Raw genomic sequence first — 25,895 nt, 5'->3', positions numbered from 1 at the left:
AAAAAAATCATCAACATAAAGCCATGTATAATGCTTGTATAATGTGACGCAATAAACTTTAAAATAAATTATGCATATGAAATATTTGCTGTTTGGCATTCATGATTTTTTTTTTCTGTTTCCCTTATTTGTTCAGAAAGCAAACAGACCAGTTGAGCAGAAGCAAAAGTAAATGCAAAACAAAAAGGGCCAGGATCCATCACTACTTTCTCTCCGTGAATCCTTTGTGTATTTACATAGTCAATTATTCTTCCTGTTGTGTATTTAGTTCACTTTTTAATGTTCCCACTTGCTTTTTCTCTTGACCCTGCCAGATGCTGCATGTAATTTGGACATTGCGGAGTGCTCCCACTCCTGTGGAATTAATGGGCTTGGCTATCCTTCATTTCATTGCTGGGTGAGTTTTTAGCTGGGACAGATGAAGGATCAAGGTGCAGGAGCATGATGGAGACCCTGAGAATTGTCTTGCTACTTTTACACAAGGCCCTGGCTCTGTGTCCAACTAGCTGAGGACAGTATATAATCCCAGAGAAAATATTATTCAAAATTAACTGTTTTAATTAGTGATGTCAATTAAAGTAACAAGCATATAGAGAAAAGCAAAGCAGGAAGAGTCACTTTTGAGCTCTGCAACAATCATGGGAGGTGAACTAACAAGAAAAGAGACAGTTGTAAGGGTCATCTGCAAAGTTTAAAAATGTTTGCCTCTTACAGCAAGGTATTTTCCCCAGTAAAAACTCATCTTGACATGACTGTGGACCCACAGATATCATCTGGCCCAAACTTTCACTTCATACCAAAATTAGAGTTAAACGACTGCTCAGTGCTCAAATAGTAACTTCAAGCAATGACTTGTGCTTTCTCTGTTTTAATAAATTATGTGAATTCAAAGTACTGAGAAAAACTCCATGATACTACATTTTTTTCTTAACTATGATAACTGCAAAGATTAGTCTTCTCTCCATGAACAGAACAGGTAGAAGCCACAGGTCACCCAGGACAGTTTAAGGCAGTATCGACAACAGTGCAAACAGGGATCTCAGCACAGAGTGGTGCAACATAGGCCATACTGATGCTGTTTAATAAAACAGCAATCGGTCACCTTCCTGAGGAACAGGTTCAGATGGGAGTTCAGCATGTGGGTTGGGAGTGCTGTAGCCATACCAGAAGGTACATAAGACAAGGGCTTGCAGTAGGCTTCTCTTTTGTTCATGGCTTACTATGTGCCACTAAGCAGAGACACACAGAGGGACACCAGACCTTTTCACCACATTTTGGTTCTCTGTAGCAGAGTGGAGATACCACTACTTACCCTTGATCAGATCTGTGGGCCGAAAGTACCTGGTAACTACAAATTATTTTACTCCAAGGCTCAAAAACTATTTTGCAGCACAAAATGCAATATCAGTTTCTGTCATGAAGTCAAGGCACAAGGCTGCATGGGCTGCACTTAACCATTTGAGGTTTGGGAAGCATAGCCAGCTCATTCACTCAGTGGGCTAGTTGTCAGGGAGACTAGGACAGTTCCAGAGCAGAGGCCTCTGTCCGGAATCTCAGAATACTTTATTCAGTATGCTATCGATCATCTCACATCAGATCTTAGATATGGGGACACAAGGTGTAACACCTGGGATTTATTCTGCTTGCTCACAGCCCTTCTGCACAGTGTTCTGACACTAACCTGATCACAGCACTGCAGCAGAGGAATGAGAGACAAGGGGCTGGCCCTAAACTCTGCACTGGATTGTGCAAACCCATGTTTCAGGAGGCAGAGAGGAAGCCTGCCTTCATCATGTCATTTCGCACTGGGTTAGCTGATGGAGATGTGCTCCTGGTGGCAAGCCATGCAGGGTCTATCTGGTCTGTACTCCTCTAGGAGAGGTCTGCTCCCATTTTTTCTTCCTAATGTTTTCTGATCTTGTCAGCTCATCTTACGCAGGAGATCATCAAACGCCCGCTGTCACTGGGGCATAGAATAGATTAAGAGCTAAAAGGCCCAAATCAGCATAGATAAACCAGCACTGTGTCAAACCCCAAATTATAGCAGCTCAGCACAGGGTACAACTGCAGCATAACTTCTACAGAGTGTTTAAGACACACAGTCACTGTTTTAAGTCTCAAGCATGACTGCTTTATAAGCTTCACAGCTGGGCTTTCCTGCAATGACTTTTATTACCCAACTTGGTTCCATTGCTGTAGACAAGTTTTGAACACCTACGTATACCCGTAGCAGAAAGTCTGCAGTGCAAAAACAACACAGTGGGTCAAAGAGTCTAGTCCCTGTTGTACCAGAAAGCAGACAGGATAAGGAAGCTATGGTGGTTTTTACCCTTCCAAGCCAGAAGTACCTGGTCAAGGATGGATGTGCTGTTCAGCTCCTCTTGGCAGCCCCGCCAGAGGGTGAGCCATCCAGTGCCCTGCAGCCATGGACGAGACTTTACCAAACTACAGCCTATGTAATCCCTTCCCTACCTGGGGACTGCACAGTGGACTCTGCCCACGACAAAACAAACAACGTGCTCTGGCCTGATCTGGCCCAATCTTGCAAGTGAATCCCCAGAATGACAACAGGGACTGCACGAACACAAATGGCTATAGCAGGTTTCAGCTCACAGCCCCACACATAACGGCAGTGGCAACTGCAGGTGCAGCCTTCTCTCTTGCCCAGTACAGCAAAGAGGGCCATCTTCTTCCATTTACATCTTTGCTACAGTACACCCAGCCCAGTACAAGAGTGGTCTTGGGCCAGCAAGTGGTTCTGCTACATGGCACTGAATAAAGAGCCCAGATAGCTCACTTCATCATGAGGGCCAGATCCGTAAGGGGAAGACAAGGCAGAAGAGTGAGGCAGGGAGTAAAGAGCAAGATATTAGTGATGTTTGCTTTCACCCATCTCCAAAGACACTCTTGTAGCTTCCGACAGTGAGCACACAGGAGTAGATGCAGGTAACCAAAGAATGAGTGGCTTAATGAAAGCAAATATATACGACAAAACCAGCAAAATAAATATGCTCTCAGGCTCAGTTCTGCAAAGCAACCAGATGGAGATAAGTACATCTCCTGTGCTACAAAAAAAGATCCACTGTTTCTTTCAATCTGATGCACCCTGCAATGATCCTACAGTACCTACCTCCTTGTACTTTAAATGACTTAAAAAAAAAAAAAAAAAAAAAAAGAACAACAAGCATGTCCGGGGGAACAGTGCTTTTCCCAAATAAAAAATTTACCCCAAGAGTGAACTGAAATTCAAAGCAGTTATTTTCCAGGAGGCTCAAGAATATCAGGCAAATATTTCACATTGAACCATCACCTTAAGCCCTGTCACCAAGATCCAGAGTGAGAGAGAGAGCAGCAGGAAAGACCTGATTCCTTTCTTAACTCACGTCAAGGTTGTGCAAGGGTAACAGTACCACGAAGCTCAGCAGACTCCTGCCTGTACCCCCGGCAGGGCTGGTAACTGACCCAGCACAAGAATGTCAGCAGTGCTTCACGTCAACAAAACTGTCCTCGAGGGCTGACAAGGCCCCGTGTCATATGTGGAGGCCATTGACTTTGTTCTTATCAGTTGCTACGTCCATTTCGATGTGGCTGAAAGCAGGGTTGTCAGTTCCTTCAGCTGCATTAGTAGATGTTTTCCAGCTCAACACTACCACTTTCTCTGCCTAAAAAGGAAAAGACAAAAGCCATGCTGTGAAGTGGAAGAAACAGTTTTCCTCTCTTTGACCTGTAGGAAGCAGAGTCAGGCCCGATTTACAGAAGGCCTTGCAGGAAAACGCATGTCAGTTGCTGACAGAGCATAGTTATTCTTTGCAGCAGCTGGTATTTTTCTAGGGGTATGGAAAATTTCTTATTGCATAAGACGCTAGTTGTGTAAAATGTTCTTGTCACATAAAATGTTCTTGTCCTGTAAAGCATCTAAAGCATTTTTGGGTGTGCAAAGTTTTAATTGCTGTTTTCATGTCTGGTGTTCTGTCACCACCACGTCCCTGAGCTATTGGATCCCAACCCTTGGTCCTTGCCCCATCTTTGACACGAAAAGCAAATTAATATGCATCATTGCTTTGACGCTCCATCTTCACTAAACATAATGAGATGCTGAGCGCTTCACGTGCAGAAAGTTGCTTAGTTGCCCCCAATTTATTCTCAGTAATTAACTTTCTGCACTAGTGGTGATGCCAGCCACTTGCTACCCAGGCAGACACTTGTTTCTGACTCCATGCAGAAAACAGTACAGCTGTGAACATCAGCTTCCATATGTTTGGTGTTTTTTCTTTTTGTTTCAAAAGACGTCAGAGATTAAACTCCCAGATGGTGAAAACAGATGCTGGTCCATTTAAGACTGAATGACAACACCTGGATAGCTGGTGTCCAGTTTTGACATGGGCAAATAAAATGGAGTGCTGTAAAAAGTCCCTCATTTCTCTGGTATTCAGCAAAAATAGACGAGATCATACTAAAAGGTGTTATTGTCATAGGGAGAAACATTTTGCAAACTGGTCCATCTTAAAAATATGACCATTGCCCATACTACAGTATTCAAAAAGCACTGAGCAAATCTAAACTTGCATGTTCAGCATCCTGATGGCACTGAGGGGTTATTTCTAGTTTATTTTAAAAACTATATTTCCCCTATGTTAGCGTTTCTAAGGGATGTTATTCTGCTCTTCCCAATAATTTCTCCCCTTTTCTTGTATTATAGGGAGGGAGGGAGGAAATAGAAACACCGTCTATCTAGAAATGCTTTCTCTCAAACAGTAGCTGATGTTGGAAAAAAAAAAAAAAAGAATTTAGAGAACAAGTTTACAAACAAAGGAAGCTTTGCTGAGTCCAACGTGTGCCTTGGATCAGCTTCCAAAAGACTAGTGAGGGAGTATTTTGGCAGAAACCTGGAGAACAACTGTCCCTTTTAATCTCAGCTGCTGCTCTGTTGTTACTGAAGTCAAGCTGTGGCCAAACACAGCTTCCGTCTGTTCTAGCTGCTTTTCTCCCACCCTCCTTGTGCTCTGCTCCTGCCTTAAAGCATCAGGTGCTATTCATCCTGGTGGGAAAAGATAAACCAAGGATTGCTTGCCTTTGTCCCCAGGAGGAGAGATTACTTTAAATTAGAGGATGCATAAATAACTACACTTACTGTATCCGATTTAGACCGTGAGAAGTTGGAAAGGAAATCTTCTTTGGTCAGCAGGAATTTACGGTCTGTGTTCTGCTTCAGTCCTCCTACAAAATAGGCACGTTTCAATCAGCCAAGTTTACACATGTGAATGATGTGTCACAGCCCAGCTATTGGCACCAAGCCAGGTGAGCAGAACAGTCATGCAGGAAAAGCCATCAAGCAGTCACGGGCTGGATGTTACTTTCCTTAGGGATCATTTCTTTACAATGAAGTGTCCCCTGCATCTTTCAAAATATGAAATGATCCTCAGGATCTACTTGAAATGCCTCAACCCCTCTTCAGAGTTTTCTAGGTCCTCCCCAGGTTTCTCTATGAAATATATGTAAAATGCTGTGACAACCATCTGCGGTGGGTAGGGGATTAGTTGGATGTTTGGGCACTTTTAGGGCATGGAAGATGAACTACTCTGTGAGTACGTGTGTGGGAAAGAGAGGAGAGGTGGGTACTGGGAATTATCTCTATCACCTGAGAATTAAATGGCATCTTGTTCCACAAAGACCAGGGTGATGTTGAGTTGGTTCTCTGGAGTTTCTATTTCTTGGGCTGAGGAATTCTCATCTGGATTTACTGAGTTACTCAGATTTTGCACTTTGTTTTATGGTCCAATGGAGAGGCTTTCAGTGGCGTGACTACGGGTGACCCGATCCCAAACTAGTAAGAAGTGAAATATGTCTACAAGCATCACTGCCAGAGCTCAACCTTGCCTTTGCAGAGAGGAGCATGTCAGTGAGGGAACTAAGGACAGAACGGAGGGAAGAAAGGGGAGAAAATCCTCCACAAGTCTGTGAGGAAAAGAAAATGGTAGAAGCATATCTTGTGCACATAGTTACAAGGCACAAGGAATGTACTGGAAGCCAATCTGTCTGCTGAGTTTGGAGTTTTGTAGTCCTGAAGAAAAGAGAATTAATCCCTGAAGTAGTTATAGGTCAGGCTAGTAGCCTGACAGCACCAAAGTGTTCTAACAGCACCAAAGTCTGATGAGTGATATAGCAGGCATCTGGCCAGGCATAGTGGGGAAAGCAGTGAGAGCAGCTGATTTTGTGCTATTCCTGCCATGCACAATGCAGATGACAAGTGCAGTTTGTATCTCACTTAGCTGCAAGAGTAGAGAGGCCACAAGCTGGAACTGATGTCCCTGCTCTCATTCGTTGCTTTTATCTCTTCACAAATAGTACAGAGCAACTGAGAAAGGAGCTAACACTGACATGCACACAGTCTGCAACTCTTTGCTACATGCATGGGAAATGTGGTGAAAAGCATGCAGTGCACAGGTGCATGCCTGAGTGCTCTGAACTCACTTAAAGTAAAACTGTTTTTGTCCTCTAGAAGAAGCATGGGTACATCTCCTTGCTTCGAGTTGCTGCCATGTTCGGGGACTACCCTTCAACTTCAGACCCTGCTGGGATCTAACAGAACAGGTAAGATAGATGGAGTTTTTTGACCCTCAGGTTAAAAAACTGCTGAAACTTCTTTCTCCTTAGAAATTTGAAGTTTTCTTTCCTGTGATTAGAGACTAAGCATAGAACGCAGAAGGGCTGAGAAGAGGAAATGAGAGTTAGGATGGGAACCCTTATGCAACAGAACATGCAACAGTTGGAAGGGACCCACAAGGATCAGCAATTCCAACTCCTGGCTTCACACAGGACTACCTAAAAATTAAACTATTTGTTCGAGAGTGTTGTCCAAATGCTTCTTGAACTTCATCAGGCTCGCTGCTGTGACCACTTCCCCGGGTAACCTGTTGCAGTGCCCAACCACCCTCTTGGTGAAGAACCTTTTCTTAATATCCAGTCTTTGCAGTACGGTCACTGGCATTGACTGCGGAAATGACAGTTCTCCATTTGGTCATCTTAGTTTGAAACAGATCTAAGACTTATGTTCAACCTCAGCTGTGGAACTAGTACCTGTTAGGAGGCTGATAATCATTCCCACAACTATCGTGATAAGTGTCCCAAGTGTGCTGAAGTAGAGATAGGACAAGGAATACCAGCGGTCTGCCAGGACAGGCCTGAAAAGGAGCAGAAAAAGAATTAATCTCTGCTTTCTTCTTCCAGGCAACCTGAAAATGTTGTCTGTTTCCAGACAGAGTATAAATAAAGAGTTACTTTCTGAATGAAATGAGCTGGTACTCTTAGTACTGTACCTCCAAACAATAAAAAGTGCATTGAAAATCTGTTACAAAACTTGCAGAAGTGCCCTCACAGGGGAGGAGACTGGTCAGCGCAGTAGGCAACGTGGGACTGAGCAGGTAAAACAGGACAGTCTTGTCTCTGCTCAGAATCTAGTGCAGAGCTGAGCACTCCAGCTATCCAGACGAGGGGATACCATCTTTAGAATGTGCTGCATTATTTAAAGAAAAAAATATGGTAGGACATCAGCCATGTGCTGCTCTAAACAGCCAGAAATAATAGGGCAATTCTCACACCTCACGTTACATCTTGTTTTGGTCACCTTGAGGATGTGCTCTGCTGCTTCCCTACAGCCACAAATCATGCTGGAGGTCTTGTGTGAGAGGTACAGTCTGTCAGACTGGATGTTGGGCACCTGTGTGTGCACCAGGGTATCCACTGCTGATTATATGATGCTCTGAAGTATAATGATTAAGAATCTCTAGAAGTATGTTTGTTTAGCTCCTGTTCCAGCTGTTCCCTGTACTATCATTTGTAATTTTTATGTTTAATTGTGAGTGCCCAAAGACAGACATACAGCAATTGCAGAGGGGAGAAACCCCCTTATGTTTTTCCCATTACACCAATCATAATCTCTCCTGAAGTAACTCAAATGCTAGGCAGATGTTCATGTTGCTTTATATCAAACACATGCTGCAGATATTGCAGATGAGGAACTCGTATACCTTTCGGGAGCTTGTGTGCTGAAAATTGTTGTTAATGGATTTGCTGTTGATGTAGTCAGATTGCTTGAAATGGATATATTACAGCCTGCAGTTGAGAGGGGCAGTGGCAAAGTCCTCTCTGGGAGTGGAGGATAAATCTGAGAACCAATTCCAACCCAAAGTGAAACAACGAAGCCAGTGACAAGACCCACAAATGCACCCTGCAAAACAGAAAACAAAACTTGGACTTACAAGGAAAGCAAAGGTATATTTAAAACAATATCGACAACAAAAACTAGATAAGTAAGAAACACTTAATCTAAACTGAAAGCTACATAGGAAAAATAAAATATACAGTTGGGGAGAACTGGGAATTTACTTCATTTAACTTTTGGAGAGTACAGTGTTTGCTTGTGGCTCCTGAACATACCGCTTTTTATTTTGCCACTGTGAATTTATAATCAAAGGATAGCTTTGGGTTGTTTAGTACTGGGAAAAAGCTGGTTTATTTGAGGCCCTCCTTAAATGACTACAAAAGCATTTTCCCCTTTTCTTCATGTGATTTGTTTTTGTCTCTTCTGGGTCAAAAGCATTTTCCCCTTTTCTTCACGTGATTTGTTTTTGCAAAAGTCTCTTCTGGGTGAGTTTGCTAGCTGACAGCTAGTGATTCTTTTTGCAGCATATACTTAAAATTTGCAACTGTAAAAATGTAAAGGTTAGTGACTAGCAAATCTTACTAAATAACAATCCTCTCACTGACCCATGACCATACTCACAGAGTTGGTCAAATACATTTTTGATGGAGTAGCTTTTTCCTCTGGAAATGCTGATATCATGACACTGAAGCACTCTAGCAGAGCACTCCAATTGAGCCTGCCACTTAAAGAGGTTCATCACTTCATTGAGATAAGGTGGAAGGTGAGAAAGGGTAAAGATCCACATGGAAGTTATCAAAGACATATCCTTGCTGCCCAACACAAAATTATTAGGGGTGGAGGGGGAAGGACAAACCACAAATTATCAATTAATTTTGGTCCAACAGGGCTTTAAATTTGTACTTACAATTCCATTTGCAAAGGAGCAGAGGATTCCCAAGGCAAAAAGTCCTAAAAGGGGGCCACCGACCATGCCAAAAATGCTGAGTGCTGCCTGTGGAAGGAAGAGAGTCTATTAAGTGCTGTGCAGGAAAAGTTAAAGCTTCCAACAGGGCAAGAAAGGAAGCTGGTAAGAAGGATATTATGGGTTTTTAATTGTCCCTCTCAGCTGGCAGGACTTGGTATAGTGACACGGGTGCTCAGAGTGGAAGCTTAGTCTGTTTGAGGCCAGTACCAAACAAAGAATAAAAGCTAATCTCATAATGGTATCCAGCAATTATTTCCTTACACAACTCATTCTGGATTATTCAATGCAGGCATGAAAAAGCAGCCTGACACTCACCTGCAGCAAGGCTCCCAGGAGAGATGCCAGCGCAGCCATAGCGATGCAGACTCCACCATAAAAAAGGCCTGTGTGGGAAAGGCAGAATGATGTGCATCTGACAAAATGTCCACAGATGGAGAAATGCTTCCTTCTAACCCAGCAGGGCTCTGACATCCCTAAAACAAACCTGCTAGCATCTTCTTTGTTTTGTTTTGTTTTGTTTTTTCCTAAAAGAGCCCAAATGGCCAGTTTTCTGTTTGTATTAAAAGGAAATGATGCAAACGTGACAAAATCCTATTCCTGTATACTACTAAAGATTACTTAAGCACTTGATCCTAGATGGATTGATCCATACGGATTAGTCATAACGACAATACACCATGCATTGTTCACATTTTTCAGCTTATCTCCTGTGATGTGGTTCTTATTTTGAATGAATAAATTTGCTTTTCGTTTGAGCAAGAAAGTAAATGATGGCAGATTACCGGGAGCTAGCAGTGTGACAAAGAACATCCTGGGCCACCAGGACATAGCCGCTCTTGTCAGCACCCACAACACTGGCTCATTTGTTTTCTCCACCTCCACCCCTGTTGAGTTACACTGCACAAGGGCACAAGCAATGTTAATGTGATAGCTCAGGCAACTCATGACAATATCAGAGCACCAACAATTTTGGCATAAACACTGCTTGCAAAAATGTTTAAGAAACTGCTCTTAGGTGAAAATATTTCATATTTGGCACCTGTCACCAGTCCGCTGTGCTCTGTGGTAGGGGCTATGACACTGTGCTGGGACTGTGTTTTTTCACACCTATTACACACACTGCCTTGGGCCACACCTGCAGCTGGTATCAGGCTGTACAACCAGCAGAGACAGCAAATGTACGTCAGAGATGTAAGCCATCTGCTCAGCACAGTTTTGACCCTCTTCCCTGAGGAAGGTCATTCAACATAGGAGATTATCAGACTGCAGGTCCAAGGGTACATCAGGGAAGACATGAAGTTGCTCATTCTCTGCAGTGCTGTAGTTCACATATCGCTCTGTTCACAAGGTTTGTTACAAAACTGTTTCCTATGCTTCTAGGTTTTGACAGATTAAAGAAAAACAGCAACAATTTTAATCCAAGATATTTGGTTCTGTACTATTATAGATCAATATTGAATACAGAGGCAGTCTGGCTTTACTGCTTAAACATCAAATGATGGATTTTTTTCTTTTTTTCCCTAGAAATAGCTTGTCCCCCATTCTGCATAAAACTTGCACAGCTGATCTCTGCTCCCCCTAGTATTGCACCAATGTAGTCCTACTGGTTTGAATGCACTTACTCTTGCCTTATGCTGCCATAAGTGAGATCTGAATCAAGCCCTCACTTTGTAAAGAAAAAGTGTAAGAGATTTTCCAGACATACTCATCCCCATGGAAATCCATGACAGCTTCTTTTCAGAGAGCGATCTGAAGTATGGCCTAATGAGGTCTTCAACAGTCACAGCAGCCAGAGCATTGATGCTGGAGGACACTGTACTGCAGAACACAAGATTTATACATTTCTTTGTTTATCTTAGATGCTGAAATCACAGATAACAGATGGATTACTGGCAGAGAGAAACCGCTGCTGTCTAGAATGGTGTCAGAGAACAAATGCAACCACTGTATTGGTCGAAATGACTTATTGCTGCAGGTGATGCGGTTAATAGCTTATAAAAATCATTTAAAATAATTGCTCTTAGTGAAGACAAGGCAAATCTTAATGAAAAGATGGGGCTGGAGAAGTCAATGAAAGTATCTGTTACATGTGGTTATGCTATAAACATTACTGTAGCTATGTTGTACAATTACGTGTTTATAATATTTAAGAATTCCTTCAGCAGAGGGGCTTTAAAGCACAGAGAGACAGGGCTTGTTAGCTCTGTACATCGCCTGTGGCTAGCTATTTCTTCATGCTGTTAGTAGGGAACTCCAAACAGCTTTGAGTTTTAGGACCTCAGAGCACTGCTATTGAAAACTATGAATTTGTAAGATGCAACATCAAACAGCTCATAGTGCTTTTCTTAAAGAAAAAGGAAATGAAATGCAGAAGTTTTAGTATAAATGCACCTTTAGTGTTAACAAAAGAAAAAAGAAAAGAAAAAAAGACATTAGAATCCAACTTACCTTAATGTCCCACTGTAGGCACTAGCTACAAAAAGCCCTGGCATTCCTGGAAAATCCTTGAAAATATCCAACACTAGGTAAGGCATTAGCTGAAAAAATTCAGAGTGTAAGAATTACTACTATCTTGCTGTAAGTTTTCTTTTTTTGCTGTATTATTTTTTTATAACCTTCTCACTGGCATTCTGCCTAGCTCTTCTAATTTTGAATGTCCCATTTTGCAGTAGTTATTGGTTTTCTACAAAGAAAACGATTCTTAAAACATCCACTTGAGATACAGACAAGTCTGTTAAGACAACCTAGCAGAGGTGAACGTATCCAATGATGACAGTATAGGTAGCTAGCACTGACCAGCAGGTAGTCTGGATTGTACTTCACTCTGTCAGTAGATTCTTATATCTGCTGTTGACACCAAGGAAAGGTTTTAGATACAGTCCAATAACTTTAAGGTACCTTAGAACTATTTCCATATTGGAAGCTGTGTGCCATCTGTTGACCTTTGCAAGATCAGAGTATTGGAAAAAGGTACAGATTTTAAGATTTTCTGCCTGTGAACCGTTTTTTTTTTTTTACCAACAAGTCGGTCTTGTAGTATCTTACTTCTTGAAGTATCTTACTTCTAGGTTCCACCAAAATAATTTGAGTGAAAGGAGGCACCTAAGAGTCTTCAGGTATCCATCTTGGCCTTCCATACCTCATCTTACTCTATCCTTAAGTACTGCCTCCAATACTCCATTATCTCTGCTCCTTTCCTCGACTTCCAGCTATTATCCATGGGGATTTGTCCAGAGCCTGCAATTATCTGAGGCATAAACAAACAAACAAAAAGATCTGCAGGTCTGTGAGAGCCAAGGAGATGGTGGGACTGACTGGTCCTGAAGACAGGTCTGCTGCCTTCTCCAGGTATTCCCTCCCACCATGGTCTAAACTTAATCCCTGTATTACAGACTCACACAATGTGGACTTGGCATGTCCTCATTCCCATCCCCCAGCTCTTGAACCCACCGGAATGGTTACGCATGCTCCCTTATCACCCTTCCCAAGGGGAAGGATGCCCCTGCCCCTTGCTACCTGCTGAGATGTGGGGCCATACCTGGTCGAGTGCCGACACCTGCTTTGCAGACCAGGGGTCGCAGTCCTTGTAGATGGAGTACAGGGACAGCCCACAGAGCGTTGCACAGACCAGGATCGCCCAGAGGCCCACCAGGTTGATGTAGAGGGACCTGTGCCAACATGCACGGACACAACATGTTAGAGCTAGACGTCCCCCCATGCTACAACTGAGAGACTGGCCCACGAGTCCCCTCCAGAGCCAAGCAAGCAGGTGCCCATGCCTCATGTGGCTGCCCACCTGAAAGGGAATCATGGCATGGCTCCATGTGACATGATATTGTTCTTGGTAGCAGTCTCAGTGCCTGTCCTCTGACAAGGTCTACTCGAGGGATGATGGCAGTGATATGTCAATCCACATATTTCGTCATGTGCACGAGTTTTACTTTACCGGCAGCTGGCAAGAAAACACTCTTTCCCCCTCACCACGCCCCTTGGCAGAGACAAACCCCAGATCGATTTGCAAGGTGGGGTGCCCCAGATCAAAGCGTTGGGTACCTTTAATCAGCACCAGCAATCATTTGCCTCTGGAGCTGCACTACCACATTTACACAATGCTGGAATCATGCTCATAAAGCAACAAAGTCACCGTTTCCTCCCAGGAAAGCCTCCATGGAAGGCAGCAACAAGGCACGTGTTCCCTTCTCCAGGGACCTGCTTTGGAGCCACTTCCAGATTCCACTTCCAGAGATTCAGAGATCAGAGATCAAGATCACCGACCCCAGAACTTCCCCATTACTAATTTACCCCCCTGGAGCCTGACAGAGTCAAAGAATCCTGTTCCCTCCCCATGTCCTGCTGGGAGCTACAGCTGACACAGAGAAGAAATGTGTGGTTGTGATGCATTAATGCTGCTTTTGCCACACACAGCGGGCAACCTCTATGGGTCATGAAAAACAAATCGTTCTCCCAAGCCGTTCCCCCCCCCCCCCCCCCCCCGCCCCGTGAAGGTTTTTCCGTTCTACCTAACTATCCCATCTTCTCAGATGTTTCTCAGCTCTTGTTGACTCCTGGTTCACAAAGCTCTTCAAGCTGTGGCTCACCGAAGGTGGTCAGTTCAAGCAAACACACTCAGAGGGAGCCTGGCCTTGAAAAACAGCGTTCCTTTCCAGCAGTGGCCTTCTGGTTATCTGCGTATCATTTCCTGATAGAGATTGAACTGCCTGACAGATCACATACACTAGACCTGTGCCAACTAAGACCTCTGCTGGGTGGATCCCTGGAGGACCTTTGGTATCCGTGCAAACATATCCATGCCTGCACTGCTGTAGTGGGCCTTTTAGTGCTTTCAATTTCCAGGAAGGCAAGGAGCATCAGCCTTTGGACTGCTCCAGAGGATCATCAGGATGAATGAAGAAGTAAACATAACTTTATAGACCTTGTTAGGCATTGAAATGTGTATTTTTAGAATGCAGTAGTATAGGTTAACTAGATGAGCCAGCAGTTTTATACCATTGAAAAATTATTGGCAAGCACAATGTAAACTCTTAAAAAGAGCTGTGTAAATAAAGGCTGATTGGATAACACAGAAGGGAAAATGCTGCATTTATGCTTCATATTTGCAATTAGTGCTCGTCGAAACACAGCACTAGCAGCACTTTAAATTTCTCTCTAGGCTAAGTAGGTAAAAATGAAGTAGTCCCCTTCTTATAGACACTTACATATTGGCTGGATGTCTAGCATCGATTTAGCTGAAGCTGTTCCTGCATTGGCATGGCATAATCTACCTTGACATAAGGCACTCGGAAGCTGATACAGCTCAAAATTTAACCAATGAGTTAAATCAATGTAAAACTTTTCAATAGATGCAATAGCAGTGTTAGCCTAAAGCCTGTAGTAAAGATTAGAAAGTCAAGAGAAACACATGAAAGCAAAAGAAATTGTCTGCATCCAGCAATTCCTGTTTTTAAATTGCGTCACTGTTTGACAGTGAAAAGAAAACTGCGTTTTTCATCTGATTTACACCTCTAGCTCCTGGTACACCCTATGACTAAGCACTGTAGTATAATAATTGTAGCAGGAGGGAGGTGTTCCCATTAATTCTGGATGAGTAACATGAGGTGGAGTTTGGGTGAAGAAGGTACTGTGACTGTGCAAGGCTTATTTTTGGTTGGTTGTTTCAGTCTGTCTCTAAGATTTTAGCACTGCAACATGACAGCTGATGACCTTGAAAAGAAAGTAGAGGAAAATATGCTAGTAGACTATATTTTTCTGAAAGCGTAGCTCTCCTGCTCTGAGTGCCTGATATTGCTCGTATTTAAGCATTATGTTTGATTTGCCTAGTCACTGTTTGAGGATGACAGCACATGTTCATACCTACTGGTTTGTTTCTTGAATGGGGTGAGATCCTTTCCCAAAGGCTGAGAACTTTTGTGCCATCATTTAAGGCCTTCCTACAGCCCACAAGTTGGGACACATGGAAGAATTACTTCCTCAGATCTGATTTATTATTAAGTAAAGCCTTACAATAAATTACATGGAGGTGCAAAGCCTTATTATTTTGACCTGATGACACTAGACACTTCTATGTACAGGTTAAATGGCAACAAGAGGTGCAGGCCACCAATGTAACTTGCCAGATGTGTTTAATTATGTTTGCAAATGAACTAGATTATCATCACAGAATGACAGTGTTTACAGCTGTAACAAACCGTAACCATTATACAAAAAGATTTCTCCATGCAAGGGAGGCACAAGCAAGATGCCATGGAGTTCAGCTGCCCACGCCAGCAGGAGAGGACTCCAGCAATTAAGGCTGTGCCAACGCTAATATGGTATGAGCTATAGAGTCATAGCATCATAGAATCATTTAGGTTGAAAAAGACCTTAAAGATCATCAAGTCCAACCAAATAAATGTGTACTTTTATTCGTAACTCTTGAATCCCATCCAAACCCTCCAGAACCAGACAGCCTCCAGTCTTGGTCAAAGCCACTGCAACAGCCCAGAAAATGAGCCCAGAAGCTGCTGTGGTGTCACGTTCCCCTTGGCCACGCTGCCTCTGGGATGCCCTGGAGGTGTCCCACCTCACAAAGAGGGCAGGGAGGGTGTAAGACAGGGCCATAGTCCTAAGTGGAGCAGGTGCTTGGGAAGGACAGTCTCACTGGCACACAGATTGGGCACAACGTATGCGGCTGTTCCCCTCTACGCAGTCATGCGAGGTGCTGTGGAGAAGCCACATGGTGTGCTGGGAATGTGGCACTGTACACTGGAGATGTGGCTGCCGATGAGCCATAAATGTCTGCAGCATAAATGACCGGAAAGCAGATTTCCATTATTGCTGAAACCAAAAATATTTCAGTTCTAAATTGTACATGATTTTGCGGGCATTTTGCTGACTTTATGAAGTGAAAACCCTCATAAAACTCCTTCTCTACCACATATCACTGCATTATGGAATTTAGGGACTATAGTTACAATGTGTATTTATATATTTCTCCTATAAATATACTATATAAACTTGGTAATAATTCTTACATCCAGAGTTGTGAAGTATGGGAATGACACTAAAGATAAAGGTAAGATAATAGAGTTAGTAAATATACTCTGTTCTAGAGTAAAGACTGATCAGAAATTTATAAACTTAAGGAAAACAGAACTCTCTGACAGTGTCCATAATGAATTCCCATCGAAAAAGTCAAGACTATTGTGAAAACAAAATATATGATTCCCCAACAATTTTATCACTGAATAAAACATTCCTACATTTTCTCACGTTTACACCCATTGGTATGGAAAAATCTTTTAGTTTTTACTTAGGTAAAATTCCCCCACACTGGTTTATATTTAGTAGAGTAGCAATTCAAGATGCTGTCTTGATAAGGCTTCAGCACAAGTAAGTACTATATTATTTGGCCTTTAGGTTGCATATAAACTTAATGCAGCTATTTGTATGCAAGAATAGTGGCACAGTGAAACAGTCTGGCAGAAAGCTGAACGTTAGAGTCATTTATACGTAATTCAAATACCAGCATTTATTGTGACGATTTGTATTGTACCTGGTCCACAAAGCAGAAAGCAAAAGTTGTTACCTTTTACAAATAGGTTTTATAGAGGCAAAAAAACATATTTATAAAAAAAAGTCTCCACTACAAAGAACAGTCATTGCTAAATTAAGACATTAAGAATTACTGTAGGCAGACTTACATTTTTGCGTGGAACCTGCTTTTGCATGCAATGTATCTCTGTACTTGGGACTGGTTGACGCCATAAATGCCAGTCCATGTGAAGGTCCCACCTATAACAATTGTCCAGAAGGTATGCCTTTGCAAAGGATTAGGATTAAAGCTACAATGAGAAGGGAAAAAAGAAAAAAAAAATATTGAAATGGAACTTGGGAAAAAAAATTGATGGAAAACTCATTATCAGAAGACCTTAAAGACTAGGAGAAAAAATTTCCTCTAATTCTAAAATAAACTCTCCTAATTTGGCCAGATGTTGAATATTCCGATATTCCACCTTTACATGAAATCACAGAAAGCAGATTTTAAACTCGGAGCTGAAATCCTGACCTAGCAAAACTCTGATCTATCCAAAGGTGAATTTTAACTAATTTATTTGCCTATAAACTCTAGTTATAAGTAAAGCAGTATGATTTCTGTGACTATTGTGATGAAATGAAGTTCCAGTAGAAAGTCTAATACGCCTGCTTATCTAGAAGGACATGAGTCTAACACCAATACAAAGGTGTGTTTGCATGCCCAGCCTTTGTGGACAGACTGTAAAAAATTTGCTGATTTAGCTCTAAGTGAAGAACAGATTTTAAATGGCATGAATATTTTTAAATGACACTTTATTAGTGTTATTTAAACATTAGAAAGTGCTTAGCTTGGTGAATAATGTAATATTAATTCACCTATTACATGCTTTTATTCCTTTTCTTTTTCCATCTGTGAACTCTATGACTGGGGGAAGAAGCAATGCTGTATAACACTGCAGTTCAGCCAAAAAGGTTGAAAAATCACTGTTCACAAGAAGAAAAAAAATATCTGTAGATAAACTATTATTTACTGACGAACTTGGGGACGAATTTTATAGAATGACCTGATGAATATCCCCATTCACATTTGGTGGAACCCAAAATGAGTCCTTAAGACACCTACTTGACAAAGTAAAAAGATTTTGCTCTTCACAGGATTTTGCATGGTGTAAACCCTAAAATATCTCCCTCAAACTACGTAAATTTGTTTAAAAGTACGTAAAATTTGGGTCCCAACTCTCCTCCCCACCTTCGGTAGGAAATTAATTTCACGGTTTGTCACATGGGCTCTACTTGTCAGAATAAAAAGACACAACATCTGCAAGTACAAACTCACTCCCAAAAGTTCAGTCTTCCTCCATGGTAGGAATCATTTACAATGCGTCCAATTCCTTCCTGTACCACCACAGCTCGTATAATCACAGACGAGAATCCAGCGACCATAATTCCAACCTGGAAAACGTCTGTCCACACCACTGCCTTCAGACCTCCCTGCATGAGGAACAGCACATATCAGGTACAACGAGGCAGCCGTGCTCTTGCTTCACACTTACATGCAGCTAAGAGAAATGTTACTATACAGATTATGCATGATAGATTAATTCCATTTTACCCCTGAACAGAGATAATTCTGTATTGGGATGTTCAGAAATTGCATCCTGCAATCTGTTCAAGACATGCTGGCCTTTCTGTGAGGTGCACTAAAAATTACGGTGGCCATACGCATAGGTTAAGCCAGTATTTCCTTCATCATATCCCACTGATTCAGAAGTTTGTTTTTATCAAAAGATTAATGATCAGACTGTACTCATCTTGCTTATATAGTAAGACTACCTCCAGAAGGCATACCATTCACACATGTATTAAAATACACAAAAAAAAATATGTCATGGAGATTCCATTTACACGTTTCTAGGCATTTGGTCAATTAGCAGTGATCTAAAGGCCTATTGTTTCATAAGGCACTTGCTATTTTCAGTGGTTCTTGTCCATATGAGCATGGACTATTATGGTTTCAGTGAGCATGTGCTTGCCAAATTACGTATCTAAACTCTACAAGACTAGCAGAAAAGTCACAGGAGGATCTTAAGGAAGGAAATCTATCTTTTTGCTGTTATTTCAGCAACAACACCATTTTGAATGTATTAAAACAGAAAAGGTTTGAGTCACGTTGTGGCTGCCTATGCATCCAGGGAAGTCCCTGGGTGAAGTCTGGGCCTACAGCTGTGCTGTGAAATGGGGCAACCCAGTTACTAGGTGACTTTTCAGTAAATTCCACATTTGATGTGAATGGTGAGAGGAAAAGACATTTCTCTCAGCTGAAGGGCCAACGTACCAATGTGCAGTAGAAAGTGCAGACCACGCCGGTCGCCACCACGGCACCCCACAAGTCGAAGCCCGTGACTGAAAAAGAGTGAAAGGACATTAGTACAAGGGAGGCACTGGGGACAAAACACTTAAGGTCTATTTTTCACACCAGTCTGGTTACTGAAGACAAATGGAAACAAGTTAAATGCAAAAGCAGAAAGTAATAAAAATTTGCAATGAAAAGATTTGCATGTCTGAACCAGGGGATTCCCATCAGTGCCTGAGCTTGACACACTCACGTGCTGTGCGGCACGGCTCTGTGGGGCTCCCTGACAGACAGCCCCGGCTAACGGGAAGCACAGCAGCAAAGCTCACGGAAAACATTGCTTCTAGCTAGGTCATAGTTTGTTATGGCCTGTAATTACAGGTCAAGTATCAGCATCAAGGACACAAAACATGTGGGACTCGTACACCGGAGGACACCAGTGCAGACAGCGTTGTTTTTTTTTCTTCCTTTTTGTTCAACGAACAAGCCAAAAACAAACAAACAAATGGACAAAAAAAGAATGATTGTGATTTTCATTCTAGCCAAAACAATTAATTTTTCTATTTTCACTTTGTTATTGCCTTTTCTTGCCAAGTACACAAATTAATTGTGCCTAATTAAAAGTTTCATTTGGCTCCCTGTGAAAGCTTTTCCCCCATTTAAAAATAAATGTAGCCCATCTTCAAAGCAATAAGTCATTCTGGAACTAACAATGGCAATATTTCATTTTGTAAATATCACAACCAGTATCTTAAATTCATAATGTCATTGTTCTTGAATTTTTCTTTTTCCAGGCAAAAAGATAGGCTGGATTAACAGTTCCAGGCAGCCCCAAAACAGATTTGTATGGAAAAAAAATGCAGAACATTTCCCTAGCTGTCTCCTTTTGAAGAAATGCACTTAATCAGGGGGATTAAATGTGTCTTATTCTGTCCATTCCTTCAAAATATACTTAATTTTTCATAAGTTTTCTGAGTGTAGCCATGACCTAAGGACAGCACGAGAGAGCTGGACTAAGTGAGAGCAGATTTTTTTGTTGAGCCACTTCTGTAATTCTTTACAGCCAGGATTAGGGAGCAGAATTACAGCTGGGAGGCTTTCTATCAGTGTTCCCATCAGGATCAACAAATCCTGGAAGACTTCACAGTCAGTCCTTCAGCTGTATCTTTTGGTGAGCATTACAAAAAGAAAAGCACGCCAGTGCTACGTGCAGAATAAAACTATAATTTAGAAAACAGTGCAGTACGGTCATCTTACCTTGATTTAGTGCTAACGCTGGAGCGTAAATGACAATGCCAGTATATAAAATCTAGATGGGGAAAAAAAGATATAAAATGAAAAGAAGAATCATAAATTCCTGGAAAAGGTGACAGGTTTCTGAGATGGTTTCTCTTCAAGCACTTATGCAGCCTATATTTCCTAAATTCTTAACTGCTGAGAAATAATTTAAACTGTTAGAAGACGCATGTCTGATACTAACCAGCACTGCAGTCTCACAACTTAGTCTGCTTAAAACAAATACCACAGTGACTCTTAAATACCCAATTCCTCTTCAGTTTTTCCTGGCTCTTATAATTAACTTGTTTTATTGCTTTAAAACTGCAGTCATATTGCAGAAACAAGAGCAAAAGGAAATTGGTGAGGTTTACACATGGTTTGCCAAGGAATCTATTACAATTTATTTTCTCAGTCTTGGGATCAATATGGCTCTCAGTATGCAACTGCAATGCACATGAATAAGAACAAGAAATACAGCATTAGTTAGGCATTATGGATTGCATTATAAGGGTTTACAGTCCTTGATGTAAGATGAAGCCATGCATGATCAGCTGATTTTCACCCAATACAGGAAGATACATACAAATCAAAGAGCTACTCTATCCACTTTTAAGAGCACAGCGGGATTCATACACTGGTATCCTCTATAATTTCTTCATGTTTATTTTTAAGTGCCTTTTCACCACTGTTATTACTGCCTTGTACTACCAGGACAAGCTCAGCAGTGGCATGGATCTGAGCAATACAGCTTGCAATGAGCAGATGACTTCTGTGAAGGTCAGCGGTCTTGATTCAAGGGATTGAAATCCAGGCTGAGCTGACTTGCATCAGCTTTTCATGATTGAACTCTTTTGATTCCCTGATTTATACCAGTGGGACCTGGGCACGGAAGTGCAGCAGAATCAGAAGTTATCCAGAATTCAGCAAGCCTTTGCCCTTCCTGCAAATATGGAGTCCAGCCCAGCTAATCCAGCACAGGATAGCTAACTGGTGGACCACTTGCTGTGGCTTTTGGGCAGGAAAAACCCAGTCCCCATGACAGAGCTCTGCCACATGGCCAGCAGCTATGCTGGGGCGAGCCAGGAGGTACAGGGAGTGGTCGTGCAGCTGTGAGAAGCAACGAGCATGGAGGGGCAACTGCACCCAGCATTACCACATCACCCTGGCCCCATGCTGCGTGCCTGGTACAAGCACAGGCCAGAAAGGGTGGTGGGACTGCCACAGAAGAAGAGATCAGCATCTGCCCCTGACTGTGGGACCACCGGGGAAGAAGAGATCAGCATCTGCTGATGGTGGGAAAACCAGGGAAATAGTCTACAGCTGCCCATGTGTGTGTGCATGTGCTTGTTTCTCTCTGTGCTCTAAGTCCTCTCCAGATTTACACACATAGCTTGTACACCCAGAGAGCTCCCAGCCCTGACAAACCTCCCCTCAGCACCAGCTGCATCACTTCATAACCAACAAGTACTGACACTTGTCAAGCCCCGTGTGTGACTTCTCTCCGTGTGACTTCCGCCCATGACCATCAGCGTGGGCTGCTGAATCCCACTCACTCAGGGTCACCACAAGAAAGGGGTTTTCTTGTATGAATCAGTGCCAGAAGCTTTGAACCATCAGAAATTAATTTTTGTGATGCAAATACAATCACATTTTTGTGTCAACTGAAGCAAGAAAGATAAAACAATCTTTCCATATCTTCAGTGTTTTTTTCAGGTTGTATTACTATTTATCCTTATTATTTGTATTTTAAACACATGCCAATAGTCACAGAACGGTTAAAACTACACCGTTAGGATCTTAGGGAGTTCCCTTTCCTCACTATTCTTTTAATGATTCAGGTTATTTAAGTTGTTAGTACTGGGCACGGAAAGACAGCTATAGATCATTAGTTAATTTCCTTGTACACATATTTAAATTGTATAGAATTATTTTTCTGATCTTTACAAGATTACACTTGGTTTGTTCCAACTTACTCAACTGTGATGTCTTCATGTCTGCCCATGAAATACCACCATGATTCATGCATGCTACCACTCCACTTTTCCTATGAATTTGTGTATCCACAAAATCCAGCTAAGTAGCACTGTTTACACAAGAAATTAACACTTCAGTGATCACTATCTTAGTGGTGCAACTGTGATTGCCCTAAAACTCCCATAGCGGGTCTTAAAAATACCAAAAAGGTCACCAAGCAGAAGTGTAATTTGAAAAGCCTTCTAATTCTGTATTCATTCTTGCTTTGAATTCCACAAAACATCCACTTCATAACTGTGAACAGAACACATTTTTCTTGCTGGTGTTTCACAGCATCTGGCACACGCTCGCTGTACATCTGAAAGCTGTGGTCTCACACTGACTTACCGAACGGGCTGGATACAGCAAACCGCACCAAGAAAAGTTGCAGGGACTGCTTTAGTTTGACATTCCCTAAGGCAGTGATTTGCAACTTTTGTTTGCAGACGCCCAGGTTTTTCCCAGCAGTGGTGCAAACCCTTGTACCGCTAGTGACAGGCTCCTGACAGCTTGTTTTCCTCGTCACCTGTCACAGACCCTTGGGAATTAGTCAGACTCCCAGAATCCACGGACCACAGGATAAAAACTGACGCTGTAGATAATAGGGACACGTACATTTTGAACCTGTTGTGGGTTTCTCATGAGGGCAGGCAAACAACTCCTTTACATGCTGTTTCCCTGCCAGGAAGGCTCATTTGTCTCTTGGCATGGGCGCTGATGCCAAGTGACTGCTCTGGGTGCTCAGCAGCGCCTGGGGAGACCACTGGGGCAGGCAGCCCAGCATCCACTGCATGCTTTGGAGCAGAGATTTCTTTGTCTTGCTCCCAGTCACCTGTGCACTGCGGTGACCTCGTCAGCTGCTCAGAGAAACAGCCAGCTATGCTGAGCTGGACAGTCCTGGTGGCTACAAGGACCAGGGAAGTGCTCTGAGGTTTACTTGCCGTTTGTATAATGAAGAGGACCGTTCCACAGAGCCGCAGGTATTTATTAAATCGAAGCTCTAAATACTGCAAAAGAGAAGAAAAAACAAATGTTTATCAGAACTTGGCATTATCGGTAGGACTACAGTGAGGCAATGAGCAATACAGAAAGGGCATAGTGTTTTTTTAACGTTTTCACGAATGGACAAAACTTAGTATAATTGTGACGGATATCTCTTTCAACTTCATTTGATATTTCTTCAGACCTCACTGCTAGGTAACCACACCTGAGCAGGTGAAATAGACATCAGCTAGTCAGTGACAGAGCCCCCCCAGTGGAAACTGGTGCTACATTGCTGCCTCAGGGCACTCCATAGGCAGGGAGCTGCGCACTGGGACTTGGCAAAGACCAGCACCTGCTATGCACTCTGCAACGCTCACAACGACGTTCCAGCAAACAACAGAACCTGTTTGCATTGTGAAATCAGAGTGAAAAGAAAAACATTACGGTTATGCCTGAGCCTTAGTCGGTTTGGAAACTCCAGCATTATGAACATCCATCTAGACTGCTGAGAGAGGGCAGAAGGTCTTCAGTGGCCAGCGGTTTCTTCCTCCCACAGTAACCTCACCTTGTGCTGCCCAAGGCAGCTTGCCATTTTCTACTAGTAAGTGGAAATTTAGCCTTTCTCAAAAGAGGAACTATCGCTTTTATGTCCAGCCTGGGAGCACACAACCTCTGAATGAGTTTGTCACGCTGTAGGGCAGATTTCGTTCCACCCTCTGTCCTAACAACCCCCTAGGGCATGTGGTGGCACAAAAGGGATCTCCTTTACCTGCCAATCTATTAATTTAACACAGACAAACACTGAAAAATCTAGAGAGCTCACTCGTGAGGTGAGCATTTAAATTGTGATCTGCAAGCATACTCATGCCTGGAAGCAATGCTGAACCCCCAGATGGACGTAAAAGGTTGTCTGATCTCTGAACTCTGTCCGCAGATAGAATGTATATCTTTTATAGGTGTGTTACCCTGACTAAACACTGAGATTATCAGTGAGTTTCTAGTCATAATTAACAGCCTTTAATGAGAAGGGACGTATTTTAAATATCACAAGTAACAGGTCCAAAGATTAGTAGTTTAAAATGCACTGGAAGCCACCAGTCATTTCTGTTGGGGAATTCTTATCTAAATCTACCAACAGAAGTCTTGTTTTCAGCCTTCAGTGCTGCAACGCCCCTGCTCAGTGTAATAAAATACAAAAGACCAAAGTAGCTATCCAAGGACTTTCACCTGCACTGACGCCCCTTCCCTAACACCCTCTGTGAGAAAAGCAATTTGCCTCCAAATCTGCAGCTAGGAACCATCTTCCATGCACGATCAAGAGGTTGCATGGACCTTCTGTGTCAGAAGAAAGCCCTGACCAGATGCTTCCTCACCTAAAAAGAGTCAGACTTGACCTGTGATGCATCTCACCACCCCAGATTTCTTTGCACTGCTAGCTATAGCTTAAACTTACATTCTGGGCTGAAGACCAGTTCAGCCATATTTTGGTGAAAGCAAAAAAACCTTTGCAGACACAGAGCACTTGCTGACCTCACCGTTCAAGCAATGGAAATGACATTTACTGCTGCAGCAGGTGTCTCCCCAAAATCTCTAGGAACAGCACAGACATATACTCTGCCAGAGGGGGACTTTTGTGGCTGCACCTGAGCTTAGAAACCTACCTGGAGGGAGCATGAATCGAGAACTCTGGTTACTACGTTAGATGCTGTTGATGTTGGATGCACTCTGTATGTTAGATGCTCTTGGTATATTAATTACACATCATTAATCACACGTCACCACCCAAGCTGCACAAGGATTAACCCACCACTAAACTGAGCAGCTGAAGTGAGGAAACAGATCTAGCACGGTGCAAAGCTCCTGAGCTGCGACAGCAGGGTGAGCATCTCCTCTCTGCAGAGGCAGTGTGAGCAGATCTGGGGACAGAGCGTGTTGCAGCCCGTCCTCGGGAGAGACACGAGACACGGGGCGGCACAGAGTGTGGGGAGTTGTTGGGAAAAAGCGTGAGAGAAGTCACAGAGAGAGCAGACGTGAGAAGGCCCCCAGCTCCCTGAAGGCTGCGGAAAGGCTCCTGCTGCTCCACCTTACCTCGTAGGTGCTGGTAATGCCCAGCCTGTAGAAGACAGGCAGGAAGATCTCAGCACTGCACAGCACCACCAGCGCGTAGGTGATGGCGAAGATGCAGAAGATAGCCCCGTAGCGGTAGATCTCGGCGGGGGTGCCCAGCACCGTGACAGCCGACATGAAGCTGGCGGTGAGGGACAGCGCGACGGGGAGGGCGCTCATGCTGCGGCCCCCCATCAGAAAGTCCTTGGACGTCTTCTGCCCCCCTCCCGCGAACGCGTAGTAGATGCCGATGGCAGCCGACACCAGCAGCATGGCCGCGAAGACCACGTAGTCCCACACGCTGAAGCGCCCCATGCCACCTGCCCTAGCGCCCGACGGCCTGACACAGACCCACACGGGGCTCCCCCGGTGTTGTGTGTGTGTGTATGTGTGCGTGTGTGTGTGTGTGAGGCGAGAGCCGGGGCCGCGCCGCCGGGACGGCCTTATAGGGCCCCGGCGCCCGCTCCTCCCCGCGGCGCTGCGCGCCCCCGCCGAGCGGC

The 25,895-nt window shown here is 43.2% G+C and overlaps 1 protein-coding gene across 1 annotated transcript; it reads right to left on the bottom strand.

The window, feature by feature from the left end:
- Position 1: 1 nt before the first annotated feature.
- SLC5A8 (solute carrier family 5 member 8) lies at positions 2 to 25,870 on the bottom strand. The gene is made up of 15 exons (XM_013182655.3): positions 25,378 to 25,870; positions 23,247 to 23,312; positions 20,272 to 20,323; positions 18,997 to 19,064; positions 17,998 to 18,152; positions 16,829 to 16,969; positions 12,667 to 12,796; positions 11,577 to 11,665; positions 10,834 to 10,946; positions 9,444 to 9,511; positions 9,069 to 9,155; positions 8,028 to 8,227; positions 7,078 to 7,181; positions 5,132 to 5,217; positions 2 to 3,662 (listed from the first exon to the last, which is right to left on the bottom strand). The coding sequence occupies exons 1-15, from the start codon at positions 25,708 to 25,710 to the stop codon at positions 3,531 to 3,533; spliced, it is 1,824 nt and encodes a 607-aa protein (XP_013038109.2). The 5' UTR covers positions 25,711 to 25,870; the 3' UTR covers positions 2 to 3,530.
- Positions 25,871 to 25,895: the final 25 nt, after the last annotated feature.

Source organism: Anser cygnoides, chromosome 1, assembly GCF_040182565.1.
Source record: "Anser cygnoides isolate HZ-2024a breed goose chromosome 1, Taihu_goose_T2T_genome, whole genome shotgun sequence".
In the NCBI taxonomy this organism is placed as follows: Eukaryota; Metazoa; Chordata; class Aves; order Anseriformes; family Anatidae; genus Anser; species Anser cygnoides.
The sequence above is the reverse complement of the archived record's forward strand: the minus strand, read 5'-3'. Positions and strand labels throughout refer to the sequence as shown.